The sequence below is a fragment of the Sminthopsis crassicaudata genome, chromosome 2, assembly GCF_048593235.1.
Source record: "Sminthopsis crassicaudata isolate SCR6 chromosome 2, ASM4859323v1, whole genome shotgun sequence".
Lineage (NCBI taxonomy): Eukaryota > Metazoa > Chordata > Mammalia > Dasyuromorphia > Dasyuridae > Sminthopsis > Sminthopsis crassicaudata.
This window is the reverse complement of record NC_133618.1, coordinates 550,744,130-550,765,150: the sequence shown is the minus strand read 5'-3', so window position 1 is coordinate 550,765,150 and position 21,021 is coordinate 550,744,130. Positions and strand designations below refer to the sequence as shown.

The window sequence follows — 21,021 nt, the reverse complement described above, 5'->3', positions numbered from 1 at the left end:
GTGTGTGTGTGTGTGTGTGTGTGTGTGTGTGTGTGTGTGTGTGTACATGGTTCAGAGAATGGATGTGAATAGATTAGCTGAGCACATAGTTCACTGACACTCTGGAAAAACATCTCAGAGCACTTACCCTTCTGACTATGGGTAGGAACCTAATCTGTATCTATAAAGGGCATTATATCTGTAGAAAATGATTATGTGAAATGTTATTATTTTCCAGAAGAGAATTAAACTGGTTTTTTATGTCCATTATACTAATCAATGTAGCAGAAGAACTAAATTAATTGAGTTGGAGATAATCGTGGTGATAGCATGGGTAAGAAAAGCAAAAGAAAACAACACCGGATTGTTCTGTTGGTAACAATTCCACCCTCTACACTCTGTGTGGGCACAAAGTCTGGATCATGGCTCTGCTGATTCTTGTCATATTTTCTATTTCCTTCCTCTAAGAAGAGCAAATTTAGAGACCTCCAGGGCCATGGGTGTATAGGGCTGAAGTTCTATAAAAGGCTTAAGGTCCTTCCAGAGAAGTGGTTTGCCCAAAGTCACATAGATAAGTGAGCATCAGAGTCAGATATGGGATTTCGACCCAAGCGGTCACGTAGCCCACTTCTTTTAGGTCCTCTTCATTCCACCTCCTTTTTTCCTAACTTCTATTTCTCTCTTTGCTTCTCCTCTTCTTCTTCTACTACTTTGCTTTCATTAAAAGGGGAAGAAGGGAAATATTCCCTGCCCTTTTGCCCAACCAAGTGGTTGGGCAAAGTGAATTCATTTCTAATTACTTACATATCACACAGTTGCAATAAAACATTTCCAGTTGTTTCTAAATTTCAGAAATGATTCCATAGTTTCTAAACTAACCTATATTCAGCTTTGGTTAAAGTACTTCAAAGACTTACTTTGAATCTTAAATATGGGGAATTTCTCATGAGTTATTCTAAAATGTGGTGTTAGCAAAGCCCTCTGTACAGACCTGGCCTCTCACCCCTAAGATAAACAAAGTCTCCAAAATAAACCTTCCTAGAACATTCAAGCTCGAAAATTCAATTAAATGCCAGATAAGAAGAGAAATTCCCAAAAAAAATGCCTTAAAAAGTCATTTTAAATGCACAGCTCAAGTGCAATTAAACTCATAAGGATTATTCTACATTTTTTTTCCACTAAAAATATTCCCTTCCTTTTTTTTTTCCCCAATGGAAAGTTTTCCAAGAAGAATAAAAAATAGACAAGACTTTTAAAATAGATGACATTTTGTATATACTGAAATATTGAAATATTTATTTGTCATCATGAATGCGTGTATACATATACTATGGAGATAATATATATATATAAATAGATATAAACACCTGAACAAATGGCTATAAAAGGAACACTTCTAGTTGCTAAGGGGAAAAAAATAAAACAAAGAGATATTGATAGACTGGAAATCATGTGGAAGTTTTACTCTTTTTGTTCTAAATGGCAGTTCTTTTAGGGACATTCTGTACTCAAAACTAACTAGAGTGTCATCTGCAGCTGTTAATACTGGCTTATACCACACTCCTTGCAAGTACAGCTTAAATTTTTACCTCCTTGCCAAAAGTTGAGACTTGGTTCCAGAGGGAGAAATCAGGTGAATCTGAAGGTCTCCTCGCCGTGGGTGTGAGATGGAAACTCGGACTACAACATGCTCTAGAAAAACCACTCGTTGGTCAAAATGGTCTGCACATGCATTTGTCAGGGCTGTTGTCCGAAGAGTTTGCTCAATGGGAATAATCCTGTAGAGGGGAGAGAGAGGGACAGGGAGAGGGAGAGGAAAAGGGAGAGGGAAAGGAAGAGGGAGAGGGAAGGGAGAGAGGGAGAGGGAGGGAAAGAGAGAATAATGAAGAATTCCTTTTCTACACGAATAGATTAGCAATCCCCATTTTTTTTTCTATTAAGAATCTTTCTTGTACCTTTTTTCAACTTCGATAAATAAGTTCTCACTACCAAACCTCCAACCTTTTTTTTTTAAATAATATCTCCAAATCTCTTATTAGTTCTTCTATCTTTCTCACTAATAAAATTATTCCTAGGTATTCTATACTATTATTTTCCCATTATCTACCAGTTTAAACAATTTTTAAAAATTCAATAAATTGTGCAAATAATTTTCAAATGTATCTTCCCCTTCCACATTATACTTACCACCACCACCACCACCACCACAAAAAGGACTAGGGTAGGTATCTTTTGTCTTTTTCTGCATCCTTAGTATTCAGTACAATGCCTAACACCTAGTTAGTTGATTAGTCAAACCTATCCAGTTCCATTTTCCTTTGAGATATAGAAAACAAAATGTAAGAGGTGCTTTTTGGCCCTGAGGACCACCAAGTGATTTGCTGCTCCTTGTATCCCACTGTAGGAAATACCTTTTTAGACTTTTCTCTCTATCATTTCCTAAGTTTTATCATAGTGGATGTTTCTTAGAGATGTTAGCAGCAAACAAACAAAAAAAGGTCTCAGTAAACAAGTAATGGACTCCTTGTATTGTACTATGGGAAACAGCACATCAAGCTTTCAGTTTCCTATAGATGTCATGAAAAAAAAAAAAACAAAAGATGGTCTCAACAGAGCACAGAAAACACAGGCATCCATGCAATGATGCTGACTCCAGTTAGAGATGCTGGTGGACCCCACTCAAGATGTGGCAGTAAACAAGGCTCCAAGGAGGACAGGCCTCCTTGTAATGGAAGCTGCTTAGCATTATTTTGCTGGGCAGAGTGAAAAACAAATAGCTTCAATGTATGGGAGAAGGATAACGGCTTTCAGAAGAGACGCAGCCAGAGTGGTCTTATAGCTGAATTCTCATCCTCTTGTGTGAATATTCTCTGTGTTCATCTGAGAAGTCTGGTCAGTTCAATAAGGGGAATAGCTTCTGAAATATCACTGGTCTGATGTGTCTGGGAAATAAGCATTGAGGAAGAAAGACTGCAGCAACTCAGAATTGCCAGCAAAGCAAATTGTTCATAGGTTCAAATAGATATCACAATCCTGCTGCTTAAACAGACTTTGAGGCCTCTACCCCTCCTCTTTAGCTTATTCTAACATAAGTCCAGTGCATAAGATTTTAGCGGACAGAAGATAGGATCATAATATAATCACTATTTCTATTTTTGAAGGTCTAGTGGTTTGAGGACAATTTTTTGTATAAAGGTGTGCCCCACTTGGATATTTCTAAGTGGTTATCATGCTTTTTAGTATATCTCACTAACGGATTTTTGATGAAGATATAAATGCATCACAAGCTTCATCCAAAGATTTGAAAATGTAGAACCTGAAGTTGAAGAATGTGTAGCTTAGGAAACAAGAATATTGAAGATGTAAAATAAAAATGAGTCAGTAGAGGTGTGATAAGAGAGAAAGAAAAGAGGACAGGCTCATTAATATTGTTCCTTCCTATTTTCTCATGACCCCAAAATCAACAGGTGGCTAAAAGTTTCTTTTGGAGAAATCATGCTCCCCCAAGCTTTACTAAAGCCTAATTTTCCTGGACTTCTCTGACTCCCATTAGGAAAATGAAAAAGTAATCTACTTCTAAGATGTCAAACATAAAGAAGCACTATGGCATTCAACACTACTAATTGTTGCCTGAACCAGATTAAAAGCAATTGAAAAACATTCAACAAAATACCCAATGAAATATAGAAAATGTTAACATGTAGTTTTCTAAGTTACTATGCAGTTGTATGGTTTATTAGAACCAAATTCTATTTAGGGTTTGACATCACTGATGTATATTATAAACTCACTGGAGCTTTCATATTCAAACAGGATCTAAGAGTAAAACAGAACGGCAGTGACATGAAACTTGTTTCCATATGTATTATCGAATACTTCCTCCAGACCAAACAACTGGCTAAAATTTAATTCAATCTAAATGCTACACCTAAATTCCTATGGCACAAATCCATTCGTTCTGCCTTAACATTTCTTTCAAATCTTCATAGTTTCTGGGTCTTTAATAATCAAGATTTTCAAAATGAAGAAAGATTGCATTCTTTGCTACATAAACAACCACCACCCACCATCACATTAATAATTCCCCTACCATGTTGTTAATGCACAATTTATTAGAGGGAGCAGTTTTCCTATTATGCCCTAGATTTCCCCCTTGGGAGGTTTGTAAGCTTATGCTCAGAGGCTCTTAGGAATTACATCGTTTGGCTCCATTTTGCCTTAGTCATAAAAAACAATCAAAATAGTTATAAACAGTGATGTAATTCCCTTTGAGAATCTGTAAATATTTGAAAACATGATTTGCATATACCACCAATTGATTTAGAGATGCTGGTTCCTTTCATTGCCTCCTCCAAAATTTTACTGCCTATGTTTGTTGTTTAGTGTTACCTACCATGGCAGATGGAGAATAGACTCAGAAAGCCTTTGAGAGATTCTCAACTCACTGCCATGTTGTGCATATCCAGGTAAATAATTTTCATGCACTAAGGGAAAAAAGTGGGAAGGGGATGTAGTCAGGCAGGTAATCTAGGTAATTTATTATTTTCAAAGGATTTGGAATCATAGTTTCTATTTATTAACCAAATAAATGGCAAAAAGCAGCTTATAACACAAATTCTCACACTTTTCAAATGCATAGGACTCTACATCAAATTAAAGCACAAATAGAAGCTGTGATATTGTTCAGAAATTGTGCTATAGATCAAAGATTCGGGTAATTCTTGTGATAGTCACTATATCATAGACACATTATTTGAATTCAAATGATGATGTGAAAGCAGATGTCTTAAAGGGACTCAAAAGAACTTTCCCACTCTCCAATACCTCCTGCTCCCTCGCCCCTCCATGTTAGAAACTTAAAACAGGCAAGCAAGCAAGGCAAAATAAAAATTTCTGGCTATAAACTAAATACAACTAATGTTTAATCACAGAAAGCCAACTAATGGCAATACCTAAAAAAAATCAATTACAATATGATTACAACATTATTAGAGAGGCAACAATCTGTAGGGGAGGCCCTGGGTTCAAATACTGCCTTCAGACACTTAGTACCTGGATGATCTTAGGCAAGCCACTTCAGCTCCCTACTTGTGTGATCATGGGCAAACCATTTAATCTCTTTGGGTCTCACATCTTTCATCTATAAAATAAAGAAGTTGGATTTGAAGACCTTTAAGATTCCCCATCAACTCTACATCTATGAGTCAATGAACCTAAGTAAGTAGAATTATCTCTGTTTTGGAAACAGTTAAAAATCTCCACTTGGTTTTAGAAACACAGATATTGTCATTTGTCTAGATTCAGGATAGTCTTAAGTTACAATACAACTCTTAATTTCAGAATTTAGTTGGCATGCTTCAACACTTCCAAAGTTCTCAAATTTCAACAATGTGGGTACTCTCTGCACCAATGCAAATTGCAGTCCTTCTTTCCTGAATTGCTATGGCCAAATAAAATTCATCCCCTTGCCAAGCTTAGGCTGGTTTTTGGACAACAGACAACAGAGTAGCCCACTATTTGAAAGCTAACCAGTCTGATAGGACTGACCTTCAATGGCATGGTCTTTGAGAGCCCAATGTTACCTCTGCACCCATAATGAGACACAAGAGTAAGATTTTAGTGAAGGTTTCTTTTTATATAAAATGCCATGTTATGGAACTAAGAAGGCAAGGAGATTGTGTCCTCACTAATTTCTTGGGATAATAAGAAAGGGATGTATTTAGGACTTTAATTAAAGGCACAAATTTCTGTATGAATAATAATAATAATATAAACTATACATATATATTTAAATTATTAATTTGCTATTTTATTTAATGGTTCCAATCAAAATACATCAACAACAACACTTTTGATCTCTGAAAATGTTTGAGTTGAAAGGCAATTTATAGATGGAAAGGGAACTCAAAATTAGTGGTTGGGGTACAAAGGAATGTCAAGAAATTCTCTCAAAATTGGTGACTGTTGTTGTTATTTTGTAATACAAGATCCAGTCTTGGTGTACTAAGAAGTACGAAGAACAAATTGTGAACAGAGAATTATAGTAGAAGTGACTTAATTAATGCAGTGAGACGTCATATAGATCAGATAGTGAGAAGTAATGTAACATGACTATAAGTCAGTGGGAGTGGTTCATAAGGCTGCTGAGGTCAGGATCCTCAGAAGCCTGTAAGAGGGCTTGTCCAAATATATATCATTTGTGGGTTGGGTTTACTCTAGGAGTAAGTAAGGTTTAATTTGTGGAAAAATCAAAAGAATTTGTCCCAAGGCAAAATGGCTGTTGGTATGCTCAAAATTGTCACCTTCCCACACAACATATCAACATTTAGGTATTAATTCATGAAAGAAGCTTGATGGATACTGTATCCAAACACCATATTTTCTAGCCACTCAAATACACCAATTTGGACCTCCAATTTGGTGGTGATCCTCTCTGAATTATTTAAAGACATGTCCTTGGCTTGTGCTCAAGGACTATACTCTTTCTGACTTTTAGGGCCTGTGGGAGCTTCTATTTTATTACCAAAACTTTCAGGAATCTAGGTTCATTTCCAAGTAATGATGAGATTTCTAAATAGGACTTTTGTGGAAGTCCAAACCAACTATGCAAATAAAATAACTCTAAAATAACAGGCTTTGAAGTACTTTATGCTATCAAAGCTAATTTCAATGACTTGGAGCTTCAAACATTTCAGATGTAAATGGTAAGATGTAAATGTATCAACAACCATCAGTTGCTAGGAATCAAAAATGCCATAGTTCATTTTAACATAAAAGAAAAAAAAAAAAAAGGGAAATGAATAAGGTCAACCTATAAGAAAGCTGAATTATACCACACCTAGTCATTAATTTAAAACAAATGGATAATGCAGTTAATTTGAATCCTATTTACTCATTTGAAAGACAATAACTGAGTATGGAAGAATTGATTCTGTCATTCTACCAAGCAGCTCAATTAGAAGGAAATTCTAAAAACATGAGAGAACAGAAAACCATGGATCTTGTATTATGTACAAACTAGTATTCTATGTATTATAAAATCAGAATTAAAGATCTAAAAAGAACCTCAATGGGTTAAGTAGCCCATCTCTTGATGCTAGGAATATTAAGACCTAAATAACTTGATTGTATTAGATAGAGTAACTATTCTCATTTGGGAATTCCCTATTTAGGAATGACCAATTCTAGATGAAATCAGCCTCCTCAAATTACCTACCCTTTTGTGTCTAGGACATTTCTCTCTGTTTAATCAGTACAAAATCACTTTATATGATCCTGTCATAGTAGATCTGAAGAAATCCAATAGAGTGATTTATCTTAAAAAGATCTTAGGTGATATAGAAATGATACTTCCTTTGCAGCTATCTGCCAGAGTTTAAAATTTTATACTCAAGCTAATTTCATGTCAAATTTAACTAAACTTTTGTTCCTTTTCAGGTCATTTCCATTTGTCAGTGAAGAAAATAATTGGCAAGTAATTTACATAATAACTCTCAAAATGCTGGAAGACTAATAAGTTACTGCTTGGGCTTCCATTTTCCATAAATGTGCTGATTTTATTCCTTAAATAAGAAGCAAATATTTATATGTCAAAGGTACAATGCTTCTAAATTTAAAGAAAAAAAAAAAAAAAAACTAAGGGTTTATTGCATCCTGGATTCCTTTACACTCATACAGTAACATTTTCAGAGATGAAGGGTATGGGAAGCAAGTTGCTAGTGAGTTAAAGCACCTCAAACAGGCTACTTCATTTCTTTAGGCCTCAGATTCCTCCTCTGTAAAATGAGAATATTAGACTAGATGATTTATAAATTCTCTTTTTAGCTCGAACTATTTACAATTTTATGATTTTTAATGGCCTTTTCTAGCTCTTGACATAGATCCATTCCCATTCTTTCCTCCTCAACATTACCCTAACTTGGCACCTTCAAGGATGGTCCCTTTATATGCCATAGTGTATTAAAGAGGAAAAAAATAGGAAAAATCAAGATGTGGTCTCTAGTCCTGATTCTTCCACTAATAGCTGTACGAATTGGGCAAGTCACGTAGCCTTTCCATCTCATTTTTTTTTCATCTATAAATTACGCCAAGCAAGAGAATCAAGTCCCAAATGGATCTAAAGTTCTATTATCTCTCTATTTTTTAAATAAATGTTATATTCACAGCCTTCAAAAGGGATTCAAAAGAATTACAGGCAATCCTCAATTTACTTTTCCTTTGTTGTTGAAAATCTGCCTGGAATGTATTAGTTCTTTCTTACCTTTATAAGTACAGACTGATGAACACAAATTAATCTTTCTTTGATGAAAGAGGATCTTTCAGGACTCTCAGGTCAACTCTCAGAAGAGCAATTTTCATTGCATAGTATTGTATAGCAATATTAATAGCTTAATAGCAATAACTTACATTGACATGAAAGCTATTATTATAAATAATGTCTTAAAAGACACCAGGTCAGCAAAGATCCAAGACCTGAATGGATGGTGTGTGGAATCTGATCAGTGCTGGCAAAATATATATAGGTCAGAACACTTATGGAACTGAACAAAAGGGCTTTAAATTAAAAATGGAGGGAAGGAAATTGCATCTTTATCTACCAGCAGTTATAATAGAATTAATAACAGGTACAACATAAGAAGAATATCAGTGGAGAGGAATTGTAATTCACAGGAAACAATATCCAAGAAGAGGTTTAGTAATAAAACTAATGGCTCCAGGTATCAATATACAAATATGCAGAATATGGATAATAAACAAGGTGAACTATATAAATCGGAACTCAATGAAGATGATTTCTTAGATACCACTGTGATTTAATGGAATGGGAATTACATATGGCCATGAAACAGTATGCCTTATTCAAAATGAACCTATTATAAAAAAAAAAAAAAGATTTTAGAGTAGCAATGTAAACTGAAAAGCTATGTTTCTAAAAGGAAATCTATGAAATGGGGGGGGGGAGAATCATGGTAAAAAAAATTGGCTAAAAGTCAACATAAAGAGAAACAACATTGTGGTGGGAATAATCAACAAATTACAAATGTGGTAGGGAAATATAGTATTATAAAACTGGATTTCAGTTATTTCAAAATTTCAATTATATGGATACTTGTTTGAGCTTCCCTATGTTAAACAGAAGAGCTGATAAGCTTTTCTTACCTCAATGTTAACTTAAATTTTAGGAGGTGGAAGAGGTAATACAACCAATAGCTCTTCTGGACCTGGTTCTGACCAATAAGAAGAAACTTACTGCTAAAGCAGTAAGGGAGGGAAAAAATGAGCATTTTATTATAAAATTCATAATAGCTAGGCAGAGAAAGTCAGGCATAATTTAATGTAAAACATAGACTTGAGGAATAAAATTTAGAACTATGGGTCAGATTCTATGGCTTGAGAAAAAAGGGAAGAAGGGAGGGAGGGAAGGAGGAAAAGAGGAAAGGAGGAAGGAAAGGAAGGAGGAAAGGAGGGAGAAAGGAAGGAGGGAAGAAAGGAAGAATGGAGGGAAGAAGAAAAAGAAAGAAAAAGATTAGCTTGGAATGACCTATTTTGGATGAAGTCATGATGGTTCTTTGTAATTGTGACAGTGTTATAGATGTTACTTAATTATTTTAAAATGATATATTCTAAGATTTTCTTCAGGAATTAAATTCAAGTTTATCGGTTTATAGACCTTATTCTCATTCTTTTTGACAAATGAGACAGTTGTCCTCCAATCTCATGATGCCTCTTCTGTTCTCCCCAATTTAAAAATCTTTAATCTTATATAAAATATTTACATATCAGTAATCATACCTGACAAAGTATCTTAGTATATTATGAGGATATAATTCATATGATTCAATCAGGTGACTTGAATTCATTGGATAGTTATGATGCTATCTTGCTTAAATCTCTTTGCTTAAATGGTATAACAGCTCCATTAACATTTTTGTTTTGTCTTTCCTATGAACAGGTTATTCTCCTTGGCAGAAACAACAGAAACAAAAATAAGGGATGAGTGGTAATGCTTTCTCTTTGTTATCAGTTATCATTGCTCTGTCCATCCTGTTTCTTCTCTTTCCCCTAAGACAGCCTTCAAAAAGTCATAGGTCTTACTACTTTCCCCTTTCTTAGATTCTGTCTCCTATGAATTTTCTGGACATCTCAGTTACTCTTTTTCCTTCTTTAAAGGTCTCTATCATATCAAACTTAGTGGATATAAAAAGATTTCACTTTTCCTTCTTCCATTCCTTTATATTTTAAAACCCTTTTCATAATATTTGCAAGATACTAGATGAATACATTCTTACCAGCCTTTGTTAAGTATACTCTATACCCAACCAGGAGACTAATTCTTATGCTTTAAACTATGGTACAGAATACTAAATCAATTCTCGATACTATACTCTTAACCAGTCATTAAATTCCCAAATTAATTTTTTTCTTCATTCCTTGCTTCCAATAAACAGGAATAGGAAAATAGAACCTGTCTCTTGGCCAAGATTTCAGGTTCCTTCTAGCAATGTCATTTGTGCCCATGTGAATCTTCAGAAGTTGGTAATGGTAATTTGTTACAGTTCTCTTTAATCTTATGTAAAATGCCATTTCCTGGATTGTCTCTCATCTGATTGCTTTTATGAATTTATCATTTCTTAGAAGATAAGCAGTTGTTTCTTCAGAATATTCAGTTTACCATTCTTTAAGAAGAGTCTCTAACTTTTTAGCTTCATGTATACCATTATTAAAGATTAAAAAGGATTAAATGTAAAAGGCACAATTTAATTACTCAAGTACAGGATGAGGTAGATGCGTCAAGACAACAGGTCATGTGAAAAAGACTTAGAGATTTTAGTTGACAAAAAAAAAATGTGGCATAGTTAAAAAGAATGGAAACCATTTGATTATCTTTTAAAAATGGGGGTTATTTTGCTTGGAGGAGTCTTAAAAACAGGCTCTCTTCATAAAACAAACAAAAAATAACACATCTCTACTTTTCTAGCCATAGGAGATTGGGGTGAGAGTTTTGGGTGTTTTGTTTTGTTTTGTTTTTTGTCTTTGGTGATTCAAAGCCCAAAGCCCTGTCATGTGAAGGAAGAATTGGATTTATTGTGCTTAGATCTATAGAACAGAATTGGGGGCAAGTAGTGGAAGTTACAAAGTAGATTTTGGCAGAATGGAAGAAAAAGTTTCCAAACAAGTAGTTGTCCAAAAGTGGAATTGGCTTTCTCAAGAGATAGTGAGTTTCCTATTATTGGAAATCTTCAAGCAGGAGCTGGATCATCATCCCTTACTTGTTGGCAATATCAGAGGAAGCATCACTGTTCATCTATGAATGAGACTAAATGATCTCTGAAGTTGCTTCCAATTCTGAGATTGTGTGAGATCATTCTTTAAGACTGATAGTACAAAGCTGTTTACATATACTGCCTCATTTGGCTCTCATAACAAATTCTAAAATAGCTAATGTATTATTATGCTTGTTTTGCAGATTAGGAAACAGGTTTAGAGTGGCTAAATGATTTGTCCAAGGTTACATAACTAATTAGTGTTGGAGTCAGAGTTAGAACCCGATTTTTTAGAGGCTTAAATCCAGTCCTCTTTTATTACAATGTAGTTGTGTTTGCAGTATCTGTAAAAGATAAAGAAGACTGAGCTGAATAAATGTACTGAGTCCTTTGTGGTATTTTTATTGTTGTTTCCTCTTACCAAGTCCTTGATACAGCCTTGTAGTCTTATTATTTATATCTCTTTCATAAAAACAGAGTGCAGAGGAGGAAAATTTGGATTGAAGGTTCAAATTATTTGAGTTTGTTTTTTTTTTTTACTGTACAACAACTTGACAGTACAAATAATATACAATTCAAGAATACCCAAGATAGATTAAGTGAGTGATCAAAGAGACTTCTTATTAATCTGGGAAGGCTTTTTTAAAAAAAAAAACAAACAAACAAACATTAAACTAGAAGAAAGCAGTGCTAAAAATGTGGCAGAATTATAAAAATGTAATAGAATCTTGAGCATACTGTGACAACTAAAGGTTTTGACATCTCTAAGATTTGGGGAAATGGGAGAAAAACTACCTTAAAAATGGGAGAAGCACCTACTATAAGATTATAATTAGTATCTATAGAAGATACATTGTTTTAGGAATTTGAATAACTACAAACTTCTATCTTTACCTTGCTTATTTTCTTCAATGAAATTTTCTTTGATTTAAAGATTTTTATTTTAGAAATAAGCTAATTCTATTCTTGGTCTTCTAAAATAGGGTTTTTGTTTGTTTTATAAAGAGGTTATTCATTAATCTGAATTGATAGGGAAGTTTGCTCTAGATTAATTAAGCAATCAGATAATGTCACATGCACACAATATTTGCATTTATATCAAATCCCTTTTTTTTAGGTGGCAGTTGGAAGTGCCCATCTTTTCTTGAGATAAACAGAATAAAGAGATAAAAGATAAAGAGGAAAAAGATAAAAAGATAAAAGAATAAAGATAAAGTAAATAGTGATTACTGACTATCATATTTGTTGAATTCTTATAGGGTACAATATACAATTCCCCATTCCTGGCTACAAAGTAATAATTTTTTTTTTTCTGGTAGCTAATGCTTTTTAGGTTAAAACTACAACTAATTTTGAATTACCTTTCCATAGATTACCTACTGAGTAGATTTTCCACAATAATCCAAGGCCTATTTTAATCAGCTCCAAACTTAGAGAGGATGAGGACTGAAATAAAAAGCGGAATGATAGCTGAGTGTATGAGAATGTTTCTATATTTATTTAATCATTCAATATTTATTGTGTCCTACTTTGTGCAAAGATGTTACACAAGAAAATACCATTTTACAGAAGCTTATGTTCTAGTAGGGAAATTGGGATAAATCACATAAATTACAATATAAGCAATTCTAACTTACAAACAGGTTATATTGCAAATTTTGTTTGAAAATCTGTTCTTTGAACTTGTAATGCATTTTCCCACAAAACTTGGAAAATCTAGACCAAATTTACATTAGGAACACCAGGAATATACTCAAAGAGCAGTGGGGTAGACTAACAGGTAAGTAATCCTGCCCACCAGTAACTTATTAATACTCTGTCAGTGTAAGAGAAGACACTTCTTTATATCACAACATCTGTATAAGATAAAAGATCATTTGAACTGGGAACAAAAAGAAGTTATTTCTTCAGAATGGGGCTCCAGATATATCCTACTGCTCTGTTCAGCATTCGTAAGTTGCAGACTATTGTAAAATATAAGTTTTTGTAGGTTCATAAGACTTAAATGCTGGAGGGAATTTTAAATACAATTCAATTCAAGTCAGTTTAGATTATTCAGAAAGCTTTATTAAGTGTTCATGATATGTCTGGCATTGAGGGAGAGGAAGACCAAGATAAAGAAGGGGGCAAAAAGGGGGGGGAAATGGGAGAGGAAGAGAGAGAGAGAGAGAAAGAGAGAGGAGGGATGTACAAACAGAGAAATAGTGAGAGACAAAGACAGAGAAACAGAGACAAAGAGAGAGGCGGGGAGAAAATATAAAAATAAATAAAAGGACTTCGCAGAGGGCAGCATTAAGTGAACTTTAAATGGAGCTGGAGATTCCAAGAGAAAGGAAAGTTAGTAGAACTCATCACCTATCAATATAGAAAAAGGGACGAGAAATGGAATGGTGTATATAAGGCTGGACCTACTATGCATTAGGAAAAGTCAAGGTGACATCAGATTGGCTGGAGTTAGATAATGAAGGGATTCAAACACTAATGAAAGAATTATGCATTATTACCTGGGAGCCACAGAAACTTCATGATCCCTTCCCTTCCTTGAGTCTCTAGGTCATCTAGTCCAACTGCTTCACTTGACAGGTAAGCCTTTCTATGCCCAGGGGAAACAGGGATAGACAATAAAGAGATACTGTGTGACCTTAGACAGATTACTTTCTGAGTCTCAGTTTTCTCATCTATAAAATGAGCAGGTTGGATTAGGTGATTTCTAATTTCACTTCTAGCTCTAAAAATCTTATGAAATGGTGGTCCAGAGATGACCACAAGGATAGTAAGTAGCAGAGTGTATTTGAACCAAGTTCCTCAGACTCCAACTTTTATGTTGTAGTGGAATTGCTATTTTCCTTACACTATGCTAATCCCCTCCACACATGATAGAGATAATAATGAGTGATATAGGAGTTCAATGTAAGACTGTGTATAGTGTCTGTGTGCATCTCCGATAATATACACCAAAGCCATATTTGTTTTGTACTTCACCAGATCCTGTAAGATATCTCTAAAATCCCCTCCTCTCCCTAAGTTTCCACGGTCAAGATGCTATTTGATTTTAACTTCCTATCTTTTTATCTTTCCTTATGCCTATATCTTCCCAAATTTATTCTTGTCCTTATCTAGTCTAGTCTCATGCCCATATTATAACTATAGCTTCCTAACTGGTCTTCCTTCTTCCTCTTTCTCCAATTTATCCTGGACAAGACCTTATTATTTTCCCCAAAATACTACTTTTATCATGTTGCTTTTACACTCTTCATTTCTATCATATCTCTTGCCCCTTTTCTTGAAAAATTCAATATACATATTGCTATATCTTTGAAAACCAAGTTCATCAACCTTTTTGTTCCATTATTTCCACCTCAGACACATTCAGGGATGATCCAATCCTTGATCTTAACATCAAGTTTCATTTCCTATGAAGCCTTAAATTCATCTTACCATAATTTCTTATCTTTTCCTATCTTTCATGAGTCCTAAATTTCTCCTTATCATAATCATGAATGTCATTCAACCCCTTGGTGCTATACTTGTTTATTACTCTTTTTTAGACTCATTTTCTTCCTATCTCAAACCGAAACTAGAAGAACCAGTTCAACTATTTACTACTATTTTGAAAAAAAAAATTCTTTCTCCCTTTTTCTATTGCAGGTCAGGTCCTTGCTGAAGAGTTACCACCACCACTTATTTTCTCTAATCCTACTCATATGATGCTAAATAAAGAACCTACCCATCTATAGTGAATAAATTTTAAAACTAATTTCATTATTGTATGGTAACTTTAAAATTCATTCTTAAATTGATACTCTATCATACACCACACAACTGATTGAACAAAACTTTTCCTTTTCTCCTATTTTATGTCTCAGCTCTCCTGGATATTATTTTCTCTCCTGCTATAATTTACCTGGCCAAGATCTGCATCTACAGTTGTAACCTTGAACCCAACCTTTTTTTCCTCTAGTCTCCACTTTCTCTCTCTAATCTACAGTCTCTCTATCTACTGGCTCCTTTTTTTCCACTTACAATTAAGCTTAAGTCTGCTGGATCCTTAAAAAACTTCATTTGAGTGAACCATCTCCTCAGTCTATTATCCATATCTTCCCTCACTTTCATAACTAACTTTTTCTAGTAAAATTGTTCTATATTTATTTCTACTTCCACTCCTTTCATTTACTTCTCAATAGAGTTCAATTTTCTGATCCCTCCTTTCAACTAAAACATCTTTATCCATAGCAGTGATATTTTAAGTGCTAAATCTGATGTCATTTTCTCAGTCCTCAGCCTTTTTCATATCTTGGCAGCATTTGACATTGTTGATTACTTCTTCCTCCTACTGGATATTTTTTCCTCCCTAGGTTTTTGTGATTCTACTTTATCCTAGTTTTCCTCCAGCCTCTACACTACTCAAGAAACTTCAGTGGCTTTCTTTTGCCTCTAAGTTGAAATGCAAACTTTTACATATAGAATTTAATATCCATCACAATCCATCTTATCTTTCAATATTTAATTCACATTTTTCATCCCCACATATTTTAAACATTCCTACCAAACTGGTCTAATTTGTGCTTCCCATCTACAACAGTCAGTCAACTTAGTTAACAAACACTGAAGTGCTTAATGTGTTGGGCATTGTGTTGCGTTCTGGGGATACCAAAAAAGGTAAAAATAGTCCCAGCCCTCCAACAACTCACAATTGAATGTGGAAGAAAGTGTATAAATAAGCAGCTATATGCCAGATAGATATAAAGTAAATGAAAGGCCATTTTAGAGAGGATGATTCTGGAAGCTGGCGGGCCCAGGAAAGGCCTTCTGCAAAAAGTATAATATTTAGCTAAGTCTTGGGAAAAGTTGGGAAATTAAAAGAAGGAGGTTAGGAGGAAAAGCACTTTAAATATGCAAAAGCATGGAAGTGGGATATTTATTTGCAAATAAAACCAAGTAAGTCAGTGAGCTAAATCATATGGTATGACAGGGGCTACTATATAAAAATTCTGGGAAGATAGGAAAGGATGAGGCTTTGAATGCCAAAAAGTATTTTATATTTGATTCTCAAGGTAATAGGGAGTCATTGGAATTTGAATAGGAAAGGGAACAACATGATTAGAATTTACAAAAATTTCAATACACAGTAACCACATTTATTCACTCATTCATCTAGATGACACAGTGGATAGAATACTAAATTTGGAGTCAGGAAGACCTGAGTTCAAAGCTGAGCTCAGATGTATACTACCAGTTGCAATAACCCTGAAGAAAGGTGATAAGGGTCTGGCCTAGGGAGGAGGCCATGTGAGTAGAGAAAGAGCCATGAATGGGCCAATGAAAACAAAAAGGGCAAAATTTGGCAGCAGGTTTAGATACATGGAATAAGAAGAGGGAGTTAAGGGTCGCATCAAAGTTGCAAGCCTGGAAGGATGATGGTTCTCTTGATAAGAAGTTGAGGAAAAGTGTTAAGGGACAGGTCAATTCCCTAAGAGCCTCCACAGCTGTGGATCATAGCATCTGAAAGAGATGCAGGGCAGCCTTTGCTGACACAGGTGTTGCGGACTGGGAATGAGATAAATTGGAGGCAGAGGGAAAAGGAGAGAGGTCAGAGAATAGCAACTGCTCTTTGCTTCATCCCTTCACAAAAGGAGATCCATTCTAGGTTGGACCTCCAGCAGCCACTGTGAGGTGGCTCCCGTGTATTCCAACAGAAAAGGGAGAAGTTGGGAGAGAGAAAACAATAAGTTTTATATGTGTTACTTAGAGTTTGAGACAGTTGGAGATGCAAGTGTATACCTTGGGAGAGGAAAGACAAGGGTTGGATATATAAATTTAGGAATCAGCTGCACAGAGATGACTCGATTTCGTCAGAGATGAACCCTGGCTTTTTTCAAGGCTTTGCTCAAGTGGTAGCTTCCACAGGAAGCCTTTCTTTATCACCCCGGTTTTTAGTGTTCTTTTTAGTCAGTTCACATTGGCTTTATTTTGTATATGCTATTTCCCTCCAGTAGAACATTACTTAAGGAATTAATTAAAGGAAGAAACTATGTGGTTTTTATCTGGATATCTGGTACCTAGAGTAAAAGTAATGCTGAATGAATGCTTTCTGAATAATAATAATTAATCATAACAGTAACTAACATTTATGTGGCACTTTAAAACATGCAAATTTTTTTTACAAATATTATCTCATTTTATCCTTTCAGAAGCCATGGGATAGGTGGTATTATTATTTTCCTTTTGCCAAAGAAGAAATTGAGGCAGATGGAATTAAGTGACTTGCTCAATGTCACACAGCTAGTATGTGTCTGAGCCTGGATTTGAATTCAGATTTTCCTGACTCCAAGTTTAACGTTCTATCCAGTGTGTTCATTTAGCTGAATGAATGAATGAATGAATGTTACTCTACATTATTTAAAGCAATGATTCTCAAAGTGTGTTCTAGAGATCCTTTCAAAGAATCCATGAGAGAACAATTTTTATAACAACATTAAAGCATTTTAATTTCTAATATGGAAAATATTGATAAATCACACACATAAAACAAAAGCTCTTGGTGGGGAGGGTGTAGGAGATAGTACTTAATAATATTTAAGAGGATAAAGGAGTCTTGAGGCCAAAAAGTTTGCTAACCATTGACTAAATATCAGATCCAGACTCTTCCTCATTTCTTTTGTATTCTCTAAACCATCTAGGACAGTACTAAGCATATAGAACTTTTCCTCTATACAGTTTCCTACATTTGGATTTCTCTCCAATTCATCTTTGCCTTTTGATGTTCTATCCATCCTCCAAGACCCACTTATCAACTCCAAAAAATTTCCCTGATTCCTGTGGTAAGAAATGACGTTTTAATTCCTCTAGTCTCACCCACTCACATTTAAATTCTTTTATTCTATTCTCCACTTATTTTTACATTATTGCACATTTGTGTTTGTCATATCCCTCACATTAGCCTGAAAGATCTATAAGAGTAGAAGAAATCATATTTAAATATCTCCATATTTCCATCCCTTCATAGTCTAATATAATGTTTTGAACATAGTAAATATTTGCATTTAATAGTCATTTAGTGAACGAATAAATAGTAGGCATTCCATATGTACTTTTATTTTAATTAAATTAAATCTGTGTCTTTTCTCTTCATTATTAGCATGAATAATCAATCTATAGATTACATATTTAGATAATCACAGACCAATGCAGAGCTATCAACCCAGTATGGATTGTAATTTCTAATACCAATTTAAACTAATAAAATGTGCATGTCAAGTTTTACTGTCCTTAAGCTTATCTAATGTTTTAAATTCAAAATATAAGTGATTTCCTCAATGTGGGTAACCCCTTCATGCTTGCAGATTGTAACCCATATCTATTCCTGTCTTTATATAACTTTTATTCATGTTCTTCCAATGATCTTCTAAAAATAATCTACCCTAAATATTGGAGGCTTTCTTCTAGGTCTTTTTAAATTGGTTTTAGTAATATTCTTAATGTTTGTCTTAAGAAAATCTAAAACTATGTTACTTCAGAGATGAATAAGGGAAATCTTAGAATTTTTTTTTTAAAGAACTCAGCACTAAGAAATCAAAGATAGAACCGACTTGAAGAATCTCAAGGGATACATAAGATGTTTAAAAACCAGGTTCCTTTTCCTCCTAAAATATTGCAGTAATTTTATTTTTTTTCACCTTGGAGAAAAGTATTTTAAAAACAAAATAAACACAATTTTTGGCTCCATTCCCATGGAATGTAGATATATGCATGGTCTGCAGCAGGGAAGAACTTATAAATTTTCTAAATGGGGTGATGCTTATACATCGCCTGTCAAAGTGAGATGCTCAGCCTAGATTAAGACCATTAGAGCTCTATGAGCAAATGAAAATTGATTAGTTTTTATAATTATATTTGAATTTCACAGCAGGAATGTAGGTTTAGCCAACATTTTTGTCTGCTGACATCTTCAATCACACCAAGTAACTCACAAATGATTTTCCTTCACAATATAAGTGTAAACATAATCCTGATTCGTGACTTTTTAAAAAAAATCTAGACTTATAATTTCATGAGGAATATACTAATTGCTTCTCTTTGACACATTAGCCAGCTTTTCTTGGTCATCAGTTTTGACAAATACAATGGGAAGTATTTTCACTGATATAATAATTTATACAACAAAGTAATACATAAAGTCCTATTAGCTCAAAGAAAGTAATGAACAGTTTGCTTTTTTCCATATACTATCCCTTATTTTTCATTCAATTCACTTATATTTGAAATTTTATCCTTAAAAGGATATATACTATGATTGTTAAATGAGAAAAATTAGAATTGGAAAGATTAAGTGACTTTACCCATAATTATCAACCTGGAACTATTCCCTTAGTTCTAAGATGTCACATCTGAAGTATAAATTCTTCTACCTATAGTATCATATTTATAGGTTAGGGTCTTTTCTGGATGACATTTTAACTTAAGTAGCAAAGAGTATTCTCTTTGACTTAGGACATGGCATCTTTTACTAAATAAATTAAATGCTATTTTTCTGAATGGCAATTAAGTTTGTGTATTTCAATACAATCCCAACCCAAGCAGGCTTAAATAAGTCAGGCCAATAAAAGCAGCAATGCTATTTCCTGAGCATTGGCTGAGAACACCAAGTTGACATTAAAGAAAGAAGCCTTCAACTTTAGATCCAACACTAAAAGTGAAAATCCATTTCTTTTAACAATGACTTGTCCCATAAGATCAAGCTGAGTGATTGAGCTACATGGAAAAACTGAATCAGATACATCTTATTCTAACTTCTTCCACTATTACATCACTCATGGGAATATAGAGGGACCTTGTAACATCAAAATACTGCTTGATAATGCATCCATTTAGTCTTCAAATTCAGAACACTTTCAGGAGAGTAAAGATTCAGGAACAACCATATTCTAAGTTCCTTCCAGAGTCTATTTTCTAAAGTTTAGTTCTATAGAGAGAACTATCCAACCATTTGTCCTATCCCAGAGCATTCTCCTTCTATGCAGGGGAGGTACACAAGCACACATATATATGTAAGAGGAATCCATGGGAAAAAACTATCTCTCTTTCTCTCTCTCTCTCTCTTTCTGCTACTCACCATTGAAGGAGGAGGCTTTGACCTGGTTTGGGATGGACAGAAGATCCTAGGAACTGCTCAAAAATTGATTCCAGGATGAGAGGGAGAGATGCTGAAAAAGGCAGAGGTGGAGGAAAGCTCAAGAACGAGATAGATGCAGGCAGGGAGATACCACACCCAGAAGACATGAAGATAAAAAGAATAAAGCAAAGTCTGGCTGGCCATGAAAACTGTCCCAATTCTAATGGCTGCTTCTTCCCTCCCCCACTTTGTCTTATAAATTATCAAAACGAATGGTAAACTAAATCATCAAAAGACTTCAAAAGCCACATGGAAAAATTTTCCAAAAGCTCAGGCAAAACAATGACCCTTAATTTTCTCCATGGATTTATACTCTTGTCCCAAGCTTATTCTCAAGTCTGACAGTGCTCAGTCAATCATCACTTGAAGGAATAATATCACTCTGTACTGGAGTCAACTGAGGCTGTGTCAAAGGGGAGAAGGTTAAAAAAATAAAAAAAAAGAAAAATATTTCTGTCACTCATACACCTCTTATTACTGCAAAGTGACACATCACATTGTATCCAAGTTTATTTCCTTAAAGATAGTTGAAGTAGGATTGGGTGAGTTGATGAAGAAAGTATAAAGCTGGGGTGATAATTTTGTTGAATATTCTGAATAGTTCTG

General features: G+C 34.4%; 1 protein-coding gene across 2 annotated transcripts in view; it reads right to left on the bottom strand.

Annotated features, from left to right (window-relative positions):
* The window catches only part of PCSK6 (proprotein convertase subtilisin/kexin type 6), a 240,175-nt gene that overhangs the window by 85,564 nt on the left and 133,590 nt on the right, over positions 1-21,021 (bottom strand). For both annotated transcript variants that reach the window (XM_074294997.1, XM_074294998.1), the window contains exon 12: positions 1,569-1,757. In XM_074294997.1, the coding sequence (XP_074151098.1) occupies positions 1,569-1,757 (189 nt within the window). The remainder of the gene's footprint in view (positions 1-1,568; positions 1,758-21,021) is intronic.